General features: G+C 31.9%; 2 protein-coding genes across 2 annotated transcripts in view; one reads left to right on the forward strand and one right to left on the reverse strand.

Moving 5' to 3' along the window:
• LOC114327682 (exopolyphosphatase PRUNE1-like) overlaps nt 1-17,126 on the reverse strand; it is a 414,555-nt gene that overhangs the window by 334,476 nt on the left and 62,953 nt on the right. The window lies entirely within an intron of this gene.
• The window catches only part of LOC114327684 (uncharacterized), a 76,031-nt gene that overhangs the window by 40,099 nt on the left and 18,806 nt on the right, over nt 1-17,126 (forward strand). Inside the window, exons 14-18 of the mRNA XM_028276370.2 lie at nt 1,962-2,062; nt 2,153-2,289; nt 3,766-4,489; nt 12,847-13,235; nt 14,848-14,853. Of these exons, the coding sequence (XP_028132171.2) occupies nt 1,962-2,062; nt 2,153-2,289; nt 3,766-4,489; nt 12,847-13,235; nt 14,848-14,853 (1,357 nt within the window). The remainder of the gene's footprint in view (nt 1-1,961; nt 2,063-2,152; nt 2,290-3,765; nt 4,490-12,846; nt 13,236-14,847; nt 14,854-17,126) is intronic.

Consider the following 17,126-nt stretch of genomic DNA (forward strand, 5'->3'; position numbering starts at 1 on the left):
TAAAATTAATAATAAAAAAGTTTCCCATATGTTTCCAACTTAAGTAGACACGCTGTATATATTCGACACAATATAGAAAAGTCTGTAGGTATGCCTTTTATACAGAGTGGGCCAAATAAAAGGAGCCACCCCGATATTTGGCAGTATTTATTAGATTTTAAGAAAATAAAAAAACAAGTCAATTTTTGATCTAAGAGGGACACATTTTTACGGTACAAACATCTGTCATTTGTCAACTCCCTCCCTTCCACTTCCCCCACCCCTTATTTTTAAATAGGGTATAGGGGTCGTGTGCTAGCTCATTTGAAAGGTTATTCAATTCTCTGTTCAGTAATATCAACATTGACATAAAAATTTATACAGGGTGTCCAAGAAAAATTATTTTAAATTAAATTAATTGACACAAAAAGAAGAATGTATGTAATTTATTTAACTCAGAATACATTCTACTGCTGATAAAAAACAGAAAAAAATGTTTATTTGATAAATAAACACTGTTTGTTGCTTAAATTCAATATTCAACCTACCAAGAGGCAGATGGGTGGAAGCTTGAACATTAAAATTAAGCAAAAAGCAGTGTCTATTTAATATCCCAATATTGTGGCTTATTTCCCATTAAAAATAGTTAAAATTTGAAACATTTTTTCATATTATGAATACTTTTAGATTTATTTAAGAAAAATGCACTTTTTTTTTAATTTTAAAAATGTCAAATTCTGTTTAACCCGGGAGTAGTCGCGCTCACTTCTGTAACGTGAGTAGTCGCGTGTTAGAATCTATCTCAAAATACGAATTTAAATACGAATTTACTACAAATTTTTATTTTATAGTATTTTTATTTACTTGTTATGTTAGAAGTATTATTTCTAACAATTATTAAAGCTAATTGGCTCTCCCTAAAGCCATAAATTTCACAAAAAGAAGAAGAAAAAAATCCTACGCATTACTACAACCTTCCTCGAGACACTTACGAAATTTTTTCAAAATTGTAAAATTTTTCATCAAGTAATCGCGAAAAAGGATAAAATGTGAGATTCTATCTAACGGCGCGACAACTCGCGGGTTAATCAACTATTTTTTCTAAACCAAGCATTTCAAACCGGTTAAATCACATGGATCGTATCGATTATAAATAAATAAAGTTAATTTCAGGTGGGCTCTTGATTTTTATTAGGATTGTAGCGACCAGGGTTTAATTTTTACATTTCAAAAAGAAAAAAGCAGAGAGCAACTTTATTTTCGTCATAAGTCAGTCAATTCTTATGCAAAAATTTTTTTCAGAGCTTATTGACAAGGTATTTTAATGAGCCTTAAAAGATGTCTGTTAAATTTTCCCAAAAAATTACACCACATTCGAGTTATTTGAGATTAAAGATTCTCCATTTCGATGTTCTTCGAAAATAACCATCCTTTAAAGAGCAATAACTCAGTCGTTATTAGGTTTACACAGGCCTTTCAGACGCGAATCTCTTTGTTTTTTATTAGCTATAATTTTGTTTTTAATGATTTTTTCTATAAAATTAAATTTTTTTAAGTTATTCATAAAAAACGGTTATAAAACATGAGTTTTTTCAATGAAAAATACATAAATTCAATCGCAAATAAAGAAAATGTCAATTTGCAAAAAAATTATAGAACAAAATTTACTCAGAATTGGTCATTCTATCAATTTCCATAGTCAATTTGATTAAAAAAATTTCATCCTCTAGATGGGGTTGTTTTCACCCCCAGGGCAAAAACGCAGTTCGGCATAGGGTAGATTTTGAGAAAAGTTATAATTACTACTACTACCTAAATCCAGATTTTCAAGGAAATCGACCCTGGTTCTCAAAATTCCACGAGAAAATGGCTGTTGATTGGACTAATAGGAATCAAAGGATAAGAGGAAAGAGCAGTGTATCGATTAATTCACACAACCAAATTTGAATTTAAACAAGTATTAACATTTTTTTTATTTTTAGGCTTTCTAATTTAATAAATTATGCACGTATAGTTAAAATCATAGGCGTACTAGAGCCTGGAGTAGAGTTTATCCAAGCTCACTTTATAAATGAGGATTGGGGTAAGCAACATTAAATGCAAATAATGTTTTTAAATCGTAGTCGTCTAATGTTGTTTTGTTATTTGTTCTTAACTCTTTCAAAATTTCTAGTGGGTGTAGATTGCAGCTGTGAAGTAGTTGTGTCTAATGTAACTGGAAATAACCTTAAACCCGCACCGACACTCCCAAAACCTCATCAGCCCTCTTATAAACAAACCTTTTTAGATGTCTACATGAAAAGTAAAAAGGTAAGTACCATTTTAGATTCCCCTAACTTTCTGTTTCTTTTCTTTTCCTTCGATCTCACTGTACTTTATTTTAATTCGCTGTTTTTCTTCCTCTTACTTTATCTTACACACTTTTTTTCCAGTTCTTTTTCTCTTTATTAGTGCAGGCTTAGATTTGAGGCATATCAGAACGGCCATCCTATTCTGCAGATTTGATCTCATCGATCTAACTCAGGTGTCCAGATTTAGCCATACGGCTCACACTCCCTCTAAGGGGAAAATTGACTCATCCCAGATACCTACGGTTTCAAAAGGATTAAGCTCTGGTGGGACTCTTTCCGTGTTATTGAGCCCTAGGTGACTTGGTATGCGGGTGTATCTCCCAAAAATTTTGTACACATCTGGCCGTTGCGAGTAGTACAGCTTTCTGCATGGTCTTGTAAAGATGTTCATTTTATGCTTTCGAGGAGGTTCGTCGGAATGACTCCAGTAGCAGACATAATAATAGTTATTGTCTGGGTACTTTGCATTCTTCATTGTCTTCGTATTTGAGTTTCCAGATCTCTGTACTTGGCGATCTTTTCAGTAAATTTACTACGTAGATTATTGTTGTTAGGTATCGCCACATCAATTAGTGTTGTTTGTCTTGTTAATTTATTAACTAGTACGAGATCTGGTTTATTATGTGCCACTGTTTGGTCTGTGTGCGGTCCCAGTATAGCTTGTACTTGCCATCCTCAAGCATACTCTCAGGGATGTATTGATAATATGGGAGATAATCCGTTTGGAGAAGTTCCAGCTTGATAGCTATCTCCTGATGAAGGATTGCAGCAAAGGAAGATGCAGCAAATGCCTGGCTGCCCCCTGTAATATGTTGATGGTTTCTTGGGCTTGACATCCATATCGGCATCTGTCGTTTTGAACCTGAGGGTCTTTGACGATATATTTCAGGTAATTTGTGGTTGGTATAACCTGATCCTGAATAGCCAGTAATGAACCCTCCGTTTCAGGGAACATCTTTCCTGATGTCAACCAATAGTTCGACGCTGTATTTTCGACATAGTCTTGGCTGACCTCATTGGGATGTCGCCCGTGTAGAGGTTTACCCATCCAGGTGCGCATTTTTTCGTCTTTAGTGAGGTGGTTTATGCGCATTTCTGGTTCCCTCAGTTTGATCGGTGTTGTGTCATCTACTGCGCAAATAGCGCGATGTAGAGTAGATGTCTCAGCTTGCATCTGAAAATAAGTTCTTAAATTAGCAATTTGTTTATCTAATTGCTCACCTATATCCATAAGTCCTCTTCCTCCTAGATTCCGTGGTAATGTCGTTCTTTCTACTGCACTTTTAGGATGGTATTTTTGTGCCTTTGTGAGGTGTGTTCTTACTTTTCGCTGAAGATTCTCTATGTCCATTTTTGTCCACTTAACAATGCCAAACGAATAACTCAGATGTTATTAATATTGTTATTATTTTGTTATTTTTTTTTTAATTTCTAGCCTATCAAAGGAAAAATTCCTAAGAAAATTGAAAAGATCAATTCTAAGACGTTGAATCCTGAAAATAAATTAATTAACGAAATTTCTACCAAAGAAATTTTCCATAAATCATCAATACAAGAAAATAAGTCGTTGAAGAGTGTTGGTAGTTTACAAGACAAATTTGCTAAACAATTTGTGAATGCAGTGCAAGACACTGAAGCGATATACGAAAATTCGAACGATAGAAACGAAGAAATAGTTCATGTGACCAAATCTAAACCGGAACTTACCTTATTTGACCTATTTGACTTCCCAGAGGAAGATATGACGGAAAAATCAGTTCAGTCTACTAACCAAGAAGAAACTGTTCCGAATTTGTATAAAGGAACAGAAGAAACAGATCAAAACCTTACCTTATTTGACCTATTTGAGTTTCCAGAGGAAGATATGACGGAGAAATCAGTTCAGTCTACTAACCAAAAAGAAACTGCACCGAATGTGTATAAAGGAATCGAAGAAACAGATCAAAGCTTGCTTGCTTCTAGTACTAGTTTGCAGAAAGATGAAGAGAGTCTGCGGAGCATTTTTAAATCGGAAGAGTTTTTATTTTCCGATTCGGAATTGCGGGAGTACGAGGAATTTTTTGGCGATAACAAAATGACAAAGACGGCAATTGATCATTTGGAAAGGAGTGGAAGTTTACCTCCTAACCTAACCGAAAGGAAAAATGACGTGGAAAAAGGTAAGGTGTTGTTTTTTATTTAATTACACTTATAGTCGAGGAAATGAAACTTAAAAAAATGGCAAAACCTCGCAATTTTTTCGTGCAGCATCGATTTGTACAAATATTTGGGATTAGGCTCATTTTACCCTCTAGTTCATTTTCTATATTGAGCCGTTGTACGCTTTTGATTTTTTAAGGGTGAAAACTACCCCTAATTGTAATAAATTATAAAATAACATTTTAAACTGTAATATTGTCAACATTTGGTTCTTATTAGTTACATGATGATTGTTTTATGCTTTAAGATATACTATCATAATATTTCAACCCTTAAACCCACCCTTGTTGGTGCTATATATAAAAAATGTACTTATCATAAAATAATTTCGGCTTACATCGATTTACATAAAAATGTGGGATTAGGATCATCTAACCCTGTACTTCATATTCTATATCATGCTTAAGGACGTTGGTTATTTTTAGGGGTGTAAACTACCCCTTATTGTCAAAAATTATATAAAAACATTGTAATCTTTATTATGGGTAAAATTTGGTTTTGATTGGTTAAATAAAATTATTGTTTTATAATTTAAGATATAAATATCATAATATTTCAACCTTTAAAAACCTCCCTTAATAACATTACAATTTTTATAAGTAGATAATTTAATAGATCTATACAGAAAAAAATAGAATTAAAGAATTACAAAACCATTTATTTACACAAAAATACGAATTTACAAATATGTACAAATACAAATAGCTTTTTAGTCATCTTCCAGTATACGAACCGGTTCTGTGGTATTATACATACATTGAAAATGATCCATAAGCGGACAATTCGGATTTTTCGAAAAAAAAATTCGTTTTAGAAACATAGCACCTTCATTTTTGGCGATAAAAAGGTTTTTCAAAAATGATTTTGTTGGACTTTTCAAGAGCTATAAGACTACCCAAGAAGCAATTGGACGACGCCGACGTCTTAACGTTGAATTAAATGCCCCAACGTTAATACGCGACGTTGCGACGACGGTCAGAAAACCGCTATTTGCACCTAAGTGGGGAATAGAAATACGGGTTGCCTCGACGTCCCCCTCTCGACTTCTCAGCTCGAGATATTTTATCGTCAAATTACGTTAGTTATTAGGACTTTGGTCTTGTAAAGTAATAGTATAAAATTCTCTACCACAGAAGTACGGCCGACACACTTCATTTTTACCAAATAGGTTAATAATCTTGGAGGATATTAAATCATCAGAAACTAAGATGCATGACGGCCTGTTGATACTTATTTAAGTAGGTTCCTACTCTATTCAGAATATAACCTAAGTGACTTGTATAATTATTTTATTAATCATCTGCCTCATTGCATAATGCGGTCGCAAATTTACAAACGCAAGGAAGTGTACTGTTAAACTAGGTATAAAAATTGCTAAAAACTAAAAGCGCCTCAGAAATTTACAGGTTAAATCGAACAAAACGGTAAAAATAGAAATAACCATCGTAATTAAAAAACATATTATTATGTCTAGACTCATACAAAATTATCCTTGATTTATATATAAACAAAATTCGTTAATTAAAATCAAATATTCATTAAAATCTAGCAAAAAAATTGCCAAACATTATGTTTCAAAAAATAGCTGAACCATGGCGATCTTTCATTAATGGCGGATTTGACTCGCGACCTAAATTGCACTACATTTTACCTGATTTGGACAAGGACACCCCTGCTGACCTTTAGTATAACCTATTTTTACCTTGCATACCTCGAATTTACCTATTGGTATACCTAATACGTCATAAAGAAAACACCCGACCTCTCCTGAACGTTGGGTTCGATACTAATAAATACTCTGTAATCCCCGACGTTGAACAGTCGTTAAATGTCTTCCAGTAAATTACATTGTAGTATAGAGGTTATACCCGACGTCAGCTTAACGTTAAACCTTAACCTAATAATTAACGTTGGTATTCTCAACGTTGGATTGTTGTTGTCGTCTTCCCGAAAAATACGTCTACCATACTCGATAAAACACCAACGTCCTCTGAACGTTGGCATCTATCCTAAAAAATACGTTGTAATTTCCGACGTTGAGTAGTCGTTGATGTATGCCACTTAATTGCACTTATACTACAGATAGGTTAAGACCGACGTCAGCTTAACGTCAAACCTTTCCTAATAATTGACGTCGTTATTCCCGATGTCGGTTGGTCATCAGATTATATTACTTATTAGCAGCAACGTTGGTCCGTAAGAAAAACAGACGTTGGCCTTGGTTAAGGCTTATTGTGAACCAATTTTGTCCTTAAATTTAACGTCCCATTAGGACAAAATTGGTTACAGGTCGTAAAATTGCTACTTGGGTATGTAAACTAAATTCCGTAAGATCCCTTAGTTTTTAATTGGGGCGAGTTTAAGGGCTCTAATAAGGGGGTGTTCGTTGGTAAATAGAGGTTTTAAACCGCTACCTCTCGCTAACTATTTACTTTAATGAAAATCTGTGTCCAAGGGAATTTTATTTATTTAAAAAGCTACAATTTAGTTATTCATCATTTTTTTCGTATCTCCAGTATTTTCGGAGATATTTTGAAGTAAAAGGTCAAAAATACAAAATTCCAAAAAATCAATTTTTATTTAAACACCAATTTTTCTAAAATTTGGCCTTTTAAATAGGTGAAACTTCTTGGGTGTATTGATAATATAAATATAAAAGAAATTATAGAAAGGTGAAGACCAATTTTTAATTAGGCGGGTGGTTAAGGGGCTGTTTTCACTGATTTTTTCGTAGAGACAAGCAGGTACCGACCTTCTTTTGATCATAAGTCGCTCAATTTTCATGCTAGAAAGTTTTTATTATTTTTTTTTTTTTTTGAAAGGACTAATTGTATAATTGAAAAAAAGTTTTCCTCGAAAAATGCAAAGTTTTCCCGTTATTTGGCTTTGAATATTTCAAATTATGCATTTGACGAAAAAAGATAACTTTTAACGTGCCGTATCTCGGTTTGTATTGTTCTTAAAGATATTATAGAAAAATAACTTGGTTTGTGTTACTAAAAGATACAATTTTGGCATCTGCAGTTTTTTTGATAAAATGCATATTTTTCGAGGTATTCTCAAAAAACCCTCTAAAAAAGTCGATTTTTTCGTCACAAATCTGTTACTTTCAAGCGCAAATAACTCAAAAAATATTAGTTTTACGAAGAAAATGTAAAAAACATTTTTTTCTTAGAATTACCTTTTACATCGATTTACACGGTTAACATGTAATAAAAAATTCCCACCCCCGAGATGGGGTGGCAACCACCCCCAAGGTTTTAGCGTACAGCGGTATGATATAGAAAATGATCCTTGGACTATGCCCTACCTTCTGCAAAAATTTCAAGTAATGGACGAAAACATTGCGCCCCAAAATATGCTTAATTTCCTCAACTATTATTATTATTGATTACACGTGATACAGATTTTTGTATTTTTTTTAACTACGGTAGAATTCCAAAAATATTCAAAAAAATTTCGAGGCAAAATATTGAAAAATAAGCCAACAATGGCAAAGGGCCTAACCGGGTAAGATGATGAAAAATGCCCCCAACTCGATTCGAATTCCATATAGGTCACCTTTAGCACATATAGAGAAACTTACTTTCTAAAATTTTTAGTCCCCTAGAGATGGTCACGTGACCCACCTAGAGCCTAATTAGGCTTTTTTCTCAAGGGCATCGAGAGCTTGCGAAAAACTTTAAATAAAAAAGTTGTAAGTTTTAAAAAGTTCTGTTCGAGAATTTTTTTTTTTTAATTTTTGGCGGGAAATTTAAATTTTAGGACGATTTTAAAATTTTAAATAAGTGTAAAAAAATAAATAAGACATTCGTTTTCACGAAAAAAAATTTATAACGTGTATTTTTGCATAATATTTCACCCTGAATTTTTTCAGATTTTTAAAATTGGTGAAACGCACTTTTAAAAATAAAAACACCGCATTTTTTTGTTTTTTTTTTTGCTTTTTGATACAATTTTATACATGGTGTTTAAAAAAGGTAACACCGTCACTAGGATAGATAAAAAACTGAAAAACGATTGGTTTTTTTTGTTTTAATGGCATGGACTTTATGTCAATCAGCCAGTCACAACATGACTACTATATCAAGAAGATTTAAACACCGTAAGTCCATAAAATATCAATAACGAAGAAAAATTTGTTCAATAGCTGTTGAGAGGTAATTTATGTACTGAAATAAAGAGATGGTACTAAGCTAAGTTAATTACAGCCTCCTTTCAACATCATAGGTGTGTTCAAAAAGGATCTGCAAAAATTTAATAACAATAAAAATAAGATAAGAATAATAAAATAAGAATAATAGTAAACAAGACGGTGAGGTCCTCAAAGTTCAATAGCAAGTTTTTTCTTTGTTTTTATCTTCCGCGGCTCCCTACTCAATTTGAAAGCCGCTTTGCTATGGACTGTCCAAGTTGCTTACCATATTTTCTCTATATACATACATACACATATACACACATATATACTTTTACTACTTGACACTACAAAACTATTTTGGTACTTGACAGAAACATCACCAACGCATTATACATACTCTCTTGTCCATTGGCTAATATACTAAGGATATTAAACGGAGCTGGTATCTTAAGTCTATGTAGCTGCTGAATAAATCGATCTGTTTCATTCTTATATTTTTGGCATTCAAAAAAATATGATCTAAATCACCTTTTTTATCACAATTTGGACATCGATCATTTTCGAGAACACGAATTTTATGCAGGTGTGTGGAATAACAGGCGTGACCAAAACAAAGACGTGTTATAGTTGTGATGTATTTTCTTGAATAATTATATGGCTGGAACCACGTTCTATTCGGTATTTTCTTTTGTACACTACAGTACCTAGAAGGGTTGGTATAAGTATGATGAGACCAACATTAATTCCAAATTGTAAGGTATTTCATTTTAATATAAGAGACTGAGTCACAAAAACTTACAGGATGTTTATTAGGCAAACCATTTTTTACACTTTTTTTCGCCAGCATATCAACATGCTCATTATGTTCAATACATACCAATATGTGTTTTAACCCAAACAAAATTAATCTTTTTATTAACTTTATGTAGTTCCAAAAAGCGTTTTTTGATCGCATATATGATATACGATTGGGGTTTGTTTAATAAAAATTTTTGTAATGCCATCCATTTTCAAGATACAGGGCGTTGAAGAAAACAAAATTTTACACATTTTTTACGAATTTGCCGAAACTACTGGCAACATTCTAATAAAATTTGGCAGGTTTTAAGAGGTAGTTATTGTGCATTTTTTGACATACACTTAAGAGGATCGGAACGTATTTTCGGCTGCAATGCTATTCAAATGGGGATTCATTTTTTTCGAATCCTGGGAAAACTAATAAGTATTTTTGAAAAATTTAAACGCAGAATAAAAGATTCCGTTATTAGCGAGGGCCGAAAGTCCCTGAGAACTTCTATAACGTTTATTTTAATAAGTTACAGGGGTGAAAAACTAAGAGAAAATTTAGTGTGATTTTTAATTTCAAATATATCATTCAAAATAAACTTTTTATTTATTCTAAGGGACTTTCGGCCCTCGGTAATAATTTAGTCTTTCATTCTGCGTTTAAATTTTTCAAAAATATTTATTGGTTTTTTCAGGATTCGAAAAAATGAACACAATGCCGTGGTAATATTTTCCAAATCTATCTTTGTCTTACAACGCACTCAGCCGAATATAATATTGTCAGCATATATTGTCAGTCAGACATTGACAATCAGTGACAATTTTAAATATTTGACATTGCATCGGGAATATGTTGAGTTATTGATTAAATATTATTGATATATAGTGTATTTGATAAATAACTGATTTAAGACGTAAACTTAATAAAAAGGTATTTATTGTGTATTATTTGTGGAAGATCCAAGCAGAAAATACATCAGGATAATATATTCTGTAATCCAAGTATTTTGTTGTTAAAGATGTTCAAAATTGTAAGCGTTCCATAACAATATATTATTAAAAAATCACTTTAACACTTTTCCTCTTTTCTCGGTTGAGTATTAGTCTTTGTTGTACAAATAAATTATTATAATCACTGAATACATAGTTAGTGAAAAAATTATCACATTTAATAACTGAATTAACAATTTCCAATTATAAAAATAACAGTTATCCAAGAACATTCAAAACCCATCTCTTTAAATTAATGATGACATTTTCAAGTAGAATGACATTCTGGTAATGTTTACATATCCATACCAGTGTGAATTTTACTACACGTAATTTGCCGTGTAAAGACAGAAAAAGTAGGGATACACGTAAAATATTTGCGAATTATGTACCCATAGCCTTAAGAATTTTATAGTGATCATTGGCGCGCATATGGGTAATGGTCTAAATTTTTAAAGAAAAAAAGATAGTACGCCACTGACATATTTCAAATTAACAATAATTTTTGAATTCCTGGTTCCATTTGTGACAAAAAATCTATCTTCCCATTTTTTCATACGATGCGCCATTTTTATGCAAGAAATAAAACATCTTAACCCGTACAAAGTATTTGAACTACTATACATCTACATTGGGTGTTATGCCTGCGTATCAAGCAAATATTGACGAATGCACCCTCCACACTTCTTTCTAATGTGGTCGAATAAGGCGCATAACGAATAACACATAGCGATGTGTGGTGCCGCCATAAAAATAACGATAAACAAACCACAAAAAAGAATACCTAAATAAATAAAAGAACCATAGTTTCCAAAAAAGATAACAATATACAAAAAATATTTGGAAAGCGATATAAAACAAGAAATAAATAGTAACAAAAGGAAAAACATTGTCAAAAGATAAATAGGACTAAAGAAGATCGTAGACATGATATAAAAGAAAGATAAAAGAGATGATATAACATGAACGTAGATATGATATAACACTCTTAAAAAAAGCTAAAAGACACAAATACATAAGTACCTAAAAAAAGAAAAACGAAGATAAAAGATAAATAGGAATAAAAAGGAACGTAGAAAGGGTGTAAAAGGAAGAAAAACTCTAAAAGGAAGAAGATATAAATAGTAACAAAAGAAAAATATTGTTAAAAGACAAATAGGACTAAAGAAGATCGTAAACATGATATAAAAGAAAGATAAAAGAGATGATATAACATGAACGTAGACATGATATAACACTCTTAAAAAAAGATAAAAGACACAAATACATAAGTACCTAAAAAAAGAAAAATGAAGATAAAAGATAAATAGGAATAAACAGGAACGTAGAAAGCGTATAAAAGGAAGAAAAACTCTAAAAGGTAGATATACAGGGTGTCCTGAAAAGAATGGTCATAAATTATAGCACACATTCTGGGGTCAAAAATAGTTCGGTTGGGCCTAACTTACCTTAGTACAAATGTGCTCATAGAAAAAGTTACAGCCCTTTGAAGTTACAAAATGAAAATCGATTTTTTTTTCAATATATCGAAAACTCTCAGATTTTTTATTGAAAATGGACATGTATCATTCTTATGACAGGACCACCTTAAAACAAAATTATAGTGAATTTTTTCCACCCACTAAAAAATTTATGGGGATTTTGTTCCCTTAAACCTCCCCAAACTTTTGTGTACGTTCCAATGAATTCATTATTGTGGTACCATTAGTTGAACACAACGTTTTTAAAACTTTTTTGCCTCTTAGTATTTTTTCGATAAGCCAGTTTTTATCGAGATGCGGCTTCTTTTTTACTATATTTAAATAAAAAATTTATGGGGGTTTTGTTCCTTTAAACCCCCCAAATGTTTGTGTACGTTCCAATTAAACTATTATTGTGGTACCATTAGTTAAACACAGTGTTTTTAAAACTTTTTGCCTCTTAGTATTTTTTTGATAAGCCAACTTTTATCGAGATGTGGCTTCTTTTTCAAAATATACCAATAAATTTCTTTAGGAGTTTTCGATATATGAAAAAAAAATCGATTTTCATTTTGTAACTTCAAAGGGCTGTAACTTTTTTTGTGTGCACTATTGTATATAGGTAAGTGAGGTTCAATCAACCTATTTTTGACCCCAGAATCTGTAGTATAATTTATGACCAATCTTTTCGGGACACCCTGTATACTAGGGACGACAAAAAATAATCAAGGGGTTCTGAAATTCTTGTGGCATGTTTAAGTTAAATATTATATTTATATGGGATTAAACCATAGTTGATGCTAATAAAAATTACATTTTTAAATTTTTTTGACGTGTATCACGAGGAAATTAATTTAAAAAAAAAATTATAATTAGGAAATTATGTTGAACATAATTATGTTTAATATATGTATAGATACTTATTCCTTATTTTCTCGTCTAGAAACGGATTGCAAGGACCGATTTACAGGAGACAACAACTTAGATGTCGATAACACTACCAATGGTGAGGAACCGAAAAAGCCTACCGTCTTAGGAGTTAATGTATCCACTCCAGACACAACAATTGTTGAAGACAAGCCCGAAACTGATGACGCTAGGAGTAACAAAAAATTTGATGTACACAGCTTAACAGGCGGTCAATCCTTGTTCTTTTCACTTTCGCATAAATATTTAACAGACGAAGCTATAGAGGATACGAATACCAGTGCTAAATCAGCGTGTACTGCTAAGAATGTTATTTTAAGAAATATACTAAACCCCAGAGGAAGAAAGCGAAGGAAAAATTCCGATATTCATCCTGCCGAAGAATTAGAAAACCAACTCATGATGGTAAGTTACATTCATATAGTCCATGTGGTGAGACCGCTCCCGTCTGAAAAAAATTTCTGATTCGGTTTCTTTGTGGATTCCTATTAAAAAATGTCCCCTTTAAACAAATCTGAAGGGTGCCGGGCGGAATTTTTGGGCAGAAATTGTTTAAACAATTTTTTTTAAACAAATACAAAAGATCATGTTTTTTTGATCTGTAACATATATTTTTAGATTTTTTGGGTCAATCGAAACAAGAAAGGTATCTTGTAATTTTTCTCAGAAAATGATAGTTTTGGAGTTATGGGCGATTTAAAATCTGAAAAATGCGAAAATACGAATTTTCGAGGCTTAAAAAGTCATATTTAAATTAGTATTTTTGAAGTTGCCAGATACTTAGATTGAAGACTGAACATTTAGCTTCACGATTCTGAAGAGTGTTCGCGTCTAACTTAAATTTATACCGTTGTTTTTTAATTGTTAAATATGCGTGTTTATCCGATTTTTTTGCCGGTGCGGCGCGCTCCATTTCAAAAATCTCCTATTTTCCTCCGAAAAATATATTTTCTAGATTCTTTGTGTTATTCTAAATAAAATAAGTTTCTTGTCATTTTTCTCAAAAGTTAATAGTTTTTAAGTTATAAGCGATTTAAAATCCGAAAATGACAAAAAACGCATTTTCGGATTTTAAATCGCTTATAACTTTAAAACTATTAACTTTTGAGGAAAATGTCAAGATACTTATTTTATTTAGAATATCCCAAAGAATCTAGAAAAAATATTTTTCGGAGGAAAATAGGAGATTTTTGAAACGGAGCGCGCCGCACCGGCAACAAAATCGGATAAACACGCATATTTAACCATTAAATAACAACGGTATAAATTAAAGTTAGACGCGATCACTCTTCAGAATCTTGAAGCTGAATATTTAGTCTTCAACTTAAGTATCTGGCAACCTCAAAAATACTAATTTGAATATGAGTTTTTAAGCCTCGAAAATACGTATTTTCGCATTTTTCAGATGTTAAATCGCCTATAACTCGAAAACTATCAATTTCTGAGAAAATTTACAAGATACCTTTCTTGTTCAGAATGGCCCACAAAACTCAAAAATATATGCTACGGAGCAAAAAAACGTGATCTTTTGTATTTGTTTAAAAAAATTGTTTAAACAATTACTGCCCAAAAATTCCGGCCGGCACCCTTCAGATTTGTTTAAAGGGGACATTTTTGAATAGGAATCCACAAAGAAACCGAATCAGAAATTTTTCCAGACGGGAGCGGTCTCACCACATGGACTAAAAAAAGTATTAATTTTAAAATTCGTTCAAATATTTGGAGCAAATTTTTAAATATCTATTCGAAAAACGATCATTTTTGGTGGAATTGCAAAGTTGCGAATATTCAAAATCGTCCATCTTGATAATAAATGACGTTTACCAATTTTGACTTTTGACAGTTCGCAAAAATATTGACAGAGAACAAGCAAATAAGTTAAGAGTTAGCGTTCAAAATTTAAGTTTTTTCTATGGCAGATATTTTTGAAATTTTAAAAAGATATGAAAGGGTAATAAATAGATAAATATTTTTGAATTATAATAAAGTGATTTATATAATTTCTGTTTATTTTCAGGAAACGGTGAGTGCTAAAATATAAACTTCACAATAATTATTTGTAGCAGAGGCTAAGTATGATTTTTTTATTAAAATATTTTAAATCAACTTCAGTTAAGTCGTTGAATAGCATTTTAACATGTTTGTAATTATAAAAAGAACTTTTTAGCGTTTCTTTCATTTGAGCCCATCAGAATCAAAACCTGCTAAATCCTAAATTTTTCGTTTTTCTTTTTTTACATAGTTTCAAAGTTCAAGTATCTATTAGTCTACACTAGTCTACAGACATAAGTTTTCGGCTCAAATCAGCAATTTTATGACATTTAGGGCCGGTTGTTCGAACGCTAATCAACAATGATCATTATTAAATATTTAATTACTGTCACCAAAACTGTCAATGTCAACTTTGTTTGGGTTGCTGAAAACATAATTAATTACAATTATGAGATTTATTATTAATTATGTTAATAATTATTGTTATATTAATTGATTATAGTCTCAGAATTGTAATTAATTATGTTTTAACAATTGACATTGACAGTAATTAATTATTTGATAATGATCATTGTTGATTAGCGTTCGAACAACCGGCCCTTATTGATGCCACTTTGATTAAGAAATGCTGAATACTTTTTGGAAAATTTACATTTTTAATGTTTTTTTAGTCTCCTGAAAATTTTAATAAAATGGATCTAGCAGGTTTTGATTCTATAGGCCTCATTTCAACAATACAAATTTATACTTTTCCACTAGTTTGATATTTAAAATATTTTTCAAAATCTAGGGCTGATAAATAAATACTTTATTGAATATTAAATAATATTTGAATGTATCTCAAACTTCTGATAAGTTGTTGAATTATTGTTGACTTTAGCAAAGTTGTTGAAATATCTGACCAAATTCAGATCATAATTATCAATGTCTTTCATTTCTGATGGAACGTTTGCTGCTATTACTTAGAGCTCTCTGATTCGCTTATTGCAGTGAATCACTCTGCATTCTTCTTGTGTATTGTCAAAATTTGTTGTATGGCTTGGCTTTCATTACAATTTTCTTCCATTTTGATCTAGCATAGGTCCCTCCAGTTCTCACTTTCAAGATTTTGATATCTCTCATGACCTGGTCCTCCCATCTCATTCTAGTTCTTTCCCTGGGTCTTTCAGTTTCTTGATTCCATCTATTGATATTCTTAATCAGTACATTGATTTTCCTCCTTTCTATGTGTCCCAGCCATCTCAGTCTGCACTGTAATAAATCTAAATATATCTTCTCCCTTCATTATGTCTGTTATTTCAGGGTTCATTATTCTTCTCATTTCTCCATTTTTCATTCTTATCGTGCCCATAAGTAATTCTTCTGGGGATTTTTCTTTCAAATATTCTTAATCTTTCTTCATCTTTATCCGTGATTCACATTGTCTAAGCTGCTTATGTAACTACTGGTCTGGTTGCAATAATACTGTATATTTTCAGTTTTGTATTTCTGGAAAAGTTCTTGCCCTTCTTGTTTTCTATCTTGATTTCTTTTGTCTTATTATCTTCTCCTCTAGAGCAGATTAAAAATTTGGTTTTCCTTCTTTTATTTCTAGACCTATTTTCCGTGCTTCATTTGCCTGGATTGCCAATGCTTTTAATCTTTCCTTATCTCTTCCCATAAGAACAATATCATCTGCATATGCTACTATTTGGGCTGAGGAGTTCTTTTTTTTCTGCTGGCCTTTACTTTTCTAGTTCTATGTTGAATTCATAACATTTCTTGATTGTTTGTAAAATTACTTATGTGAATCGCATCTGTAGTGGATCTGCCTTCCCTAAATCCTTGCTGGTGTCCCCAATTTTTTGGGGTATTTTTCTGATGAGGGCTGATAGAATTTTCTATTTTGTACTCAGTAGAGATATTCCTCTGTAGTTGTTACAGTCCATTTCCTTTACTAATGCCTGGTTGCACCAACAGATCTTAAGCTTAAGATGTGCTTTAAGCTCAGCTTACGAAACATACGCGTTACACCATTGAGTCTTAGATCAATTTTCAGCTTTCACAATGGATTGCCACGTGGATTATGGTGCAAAGTAAGTTAGATTTAAAGCGGGTCTATCTATAAGCTGAGCTGGGCTAAGCTGGAGCTTAAGATTTGTTGGTGCAACCAGGCATAAGAAAAGGACCTACAGTCCTTTCTTAAATATTATCTTTAGGGCCTTCTTTGCATCTATATAGTTCTGTGAAGTGTGTTTCCCATGATGCATTGTCAATTTTAACCATTGGTCTGCATTTTCTTTGTTGAGCTTTTAGGTATCCAAA

This window comes from Diabrotica virgifera, chromosome 2, assembly GCF_917563875.1.
Source record: "Diabrotica virgifera virgifera chromosome 2, PGI_DIABVI_V3a".
Lineage (NCBI taxonomy): Eukaryota > Metazoa > Arthropoda > Insecta > Coleoptera > Chrysomelidae > Diabrotica > Diabrotica virgifera.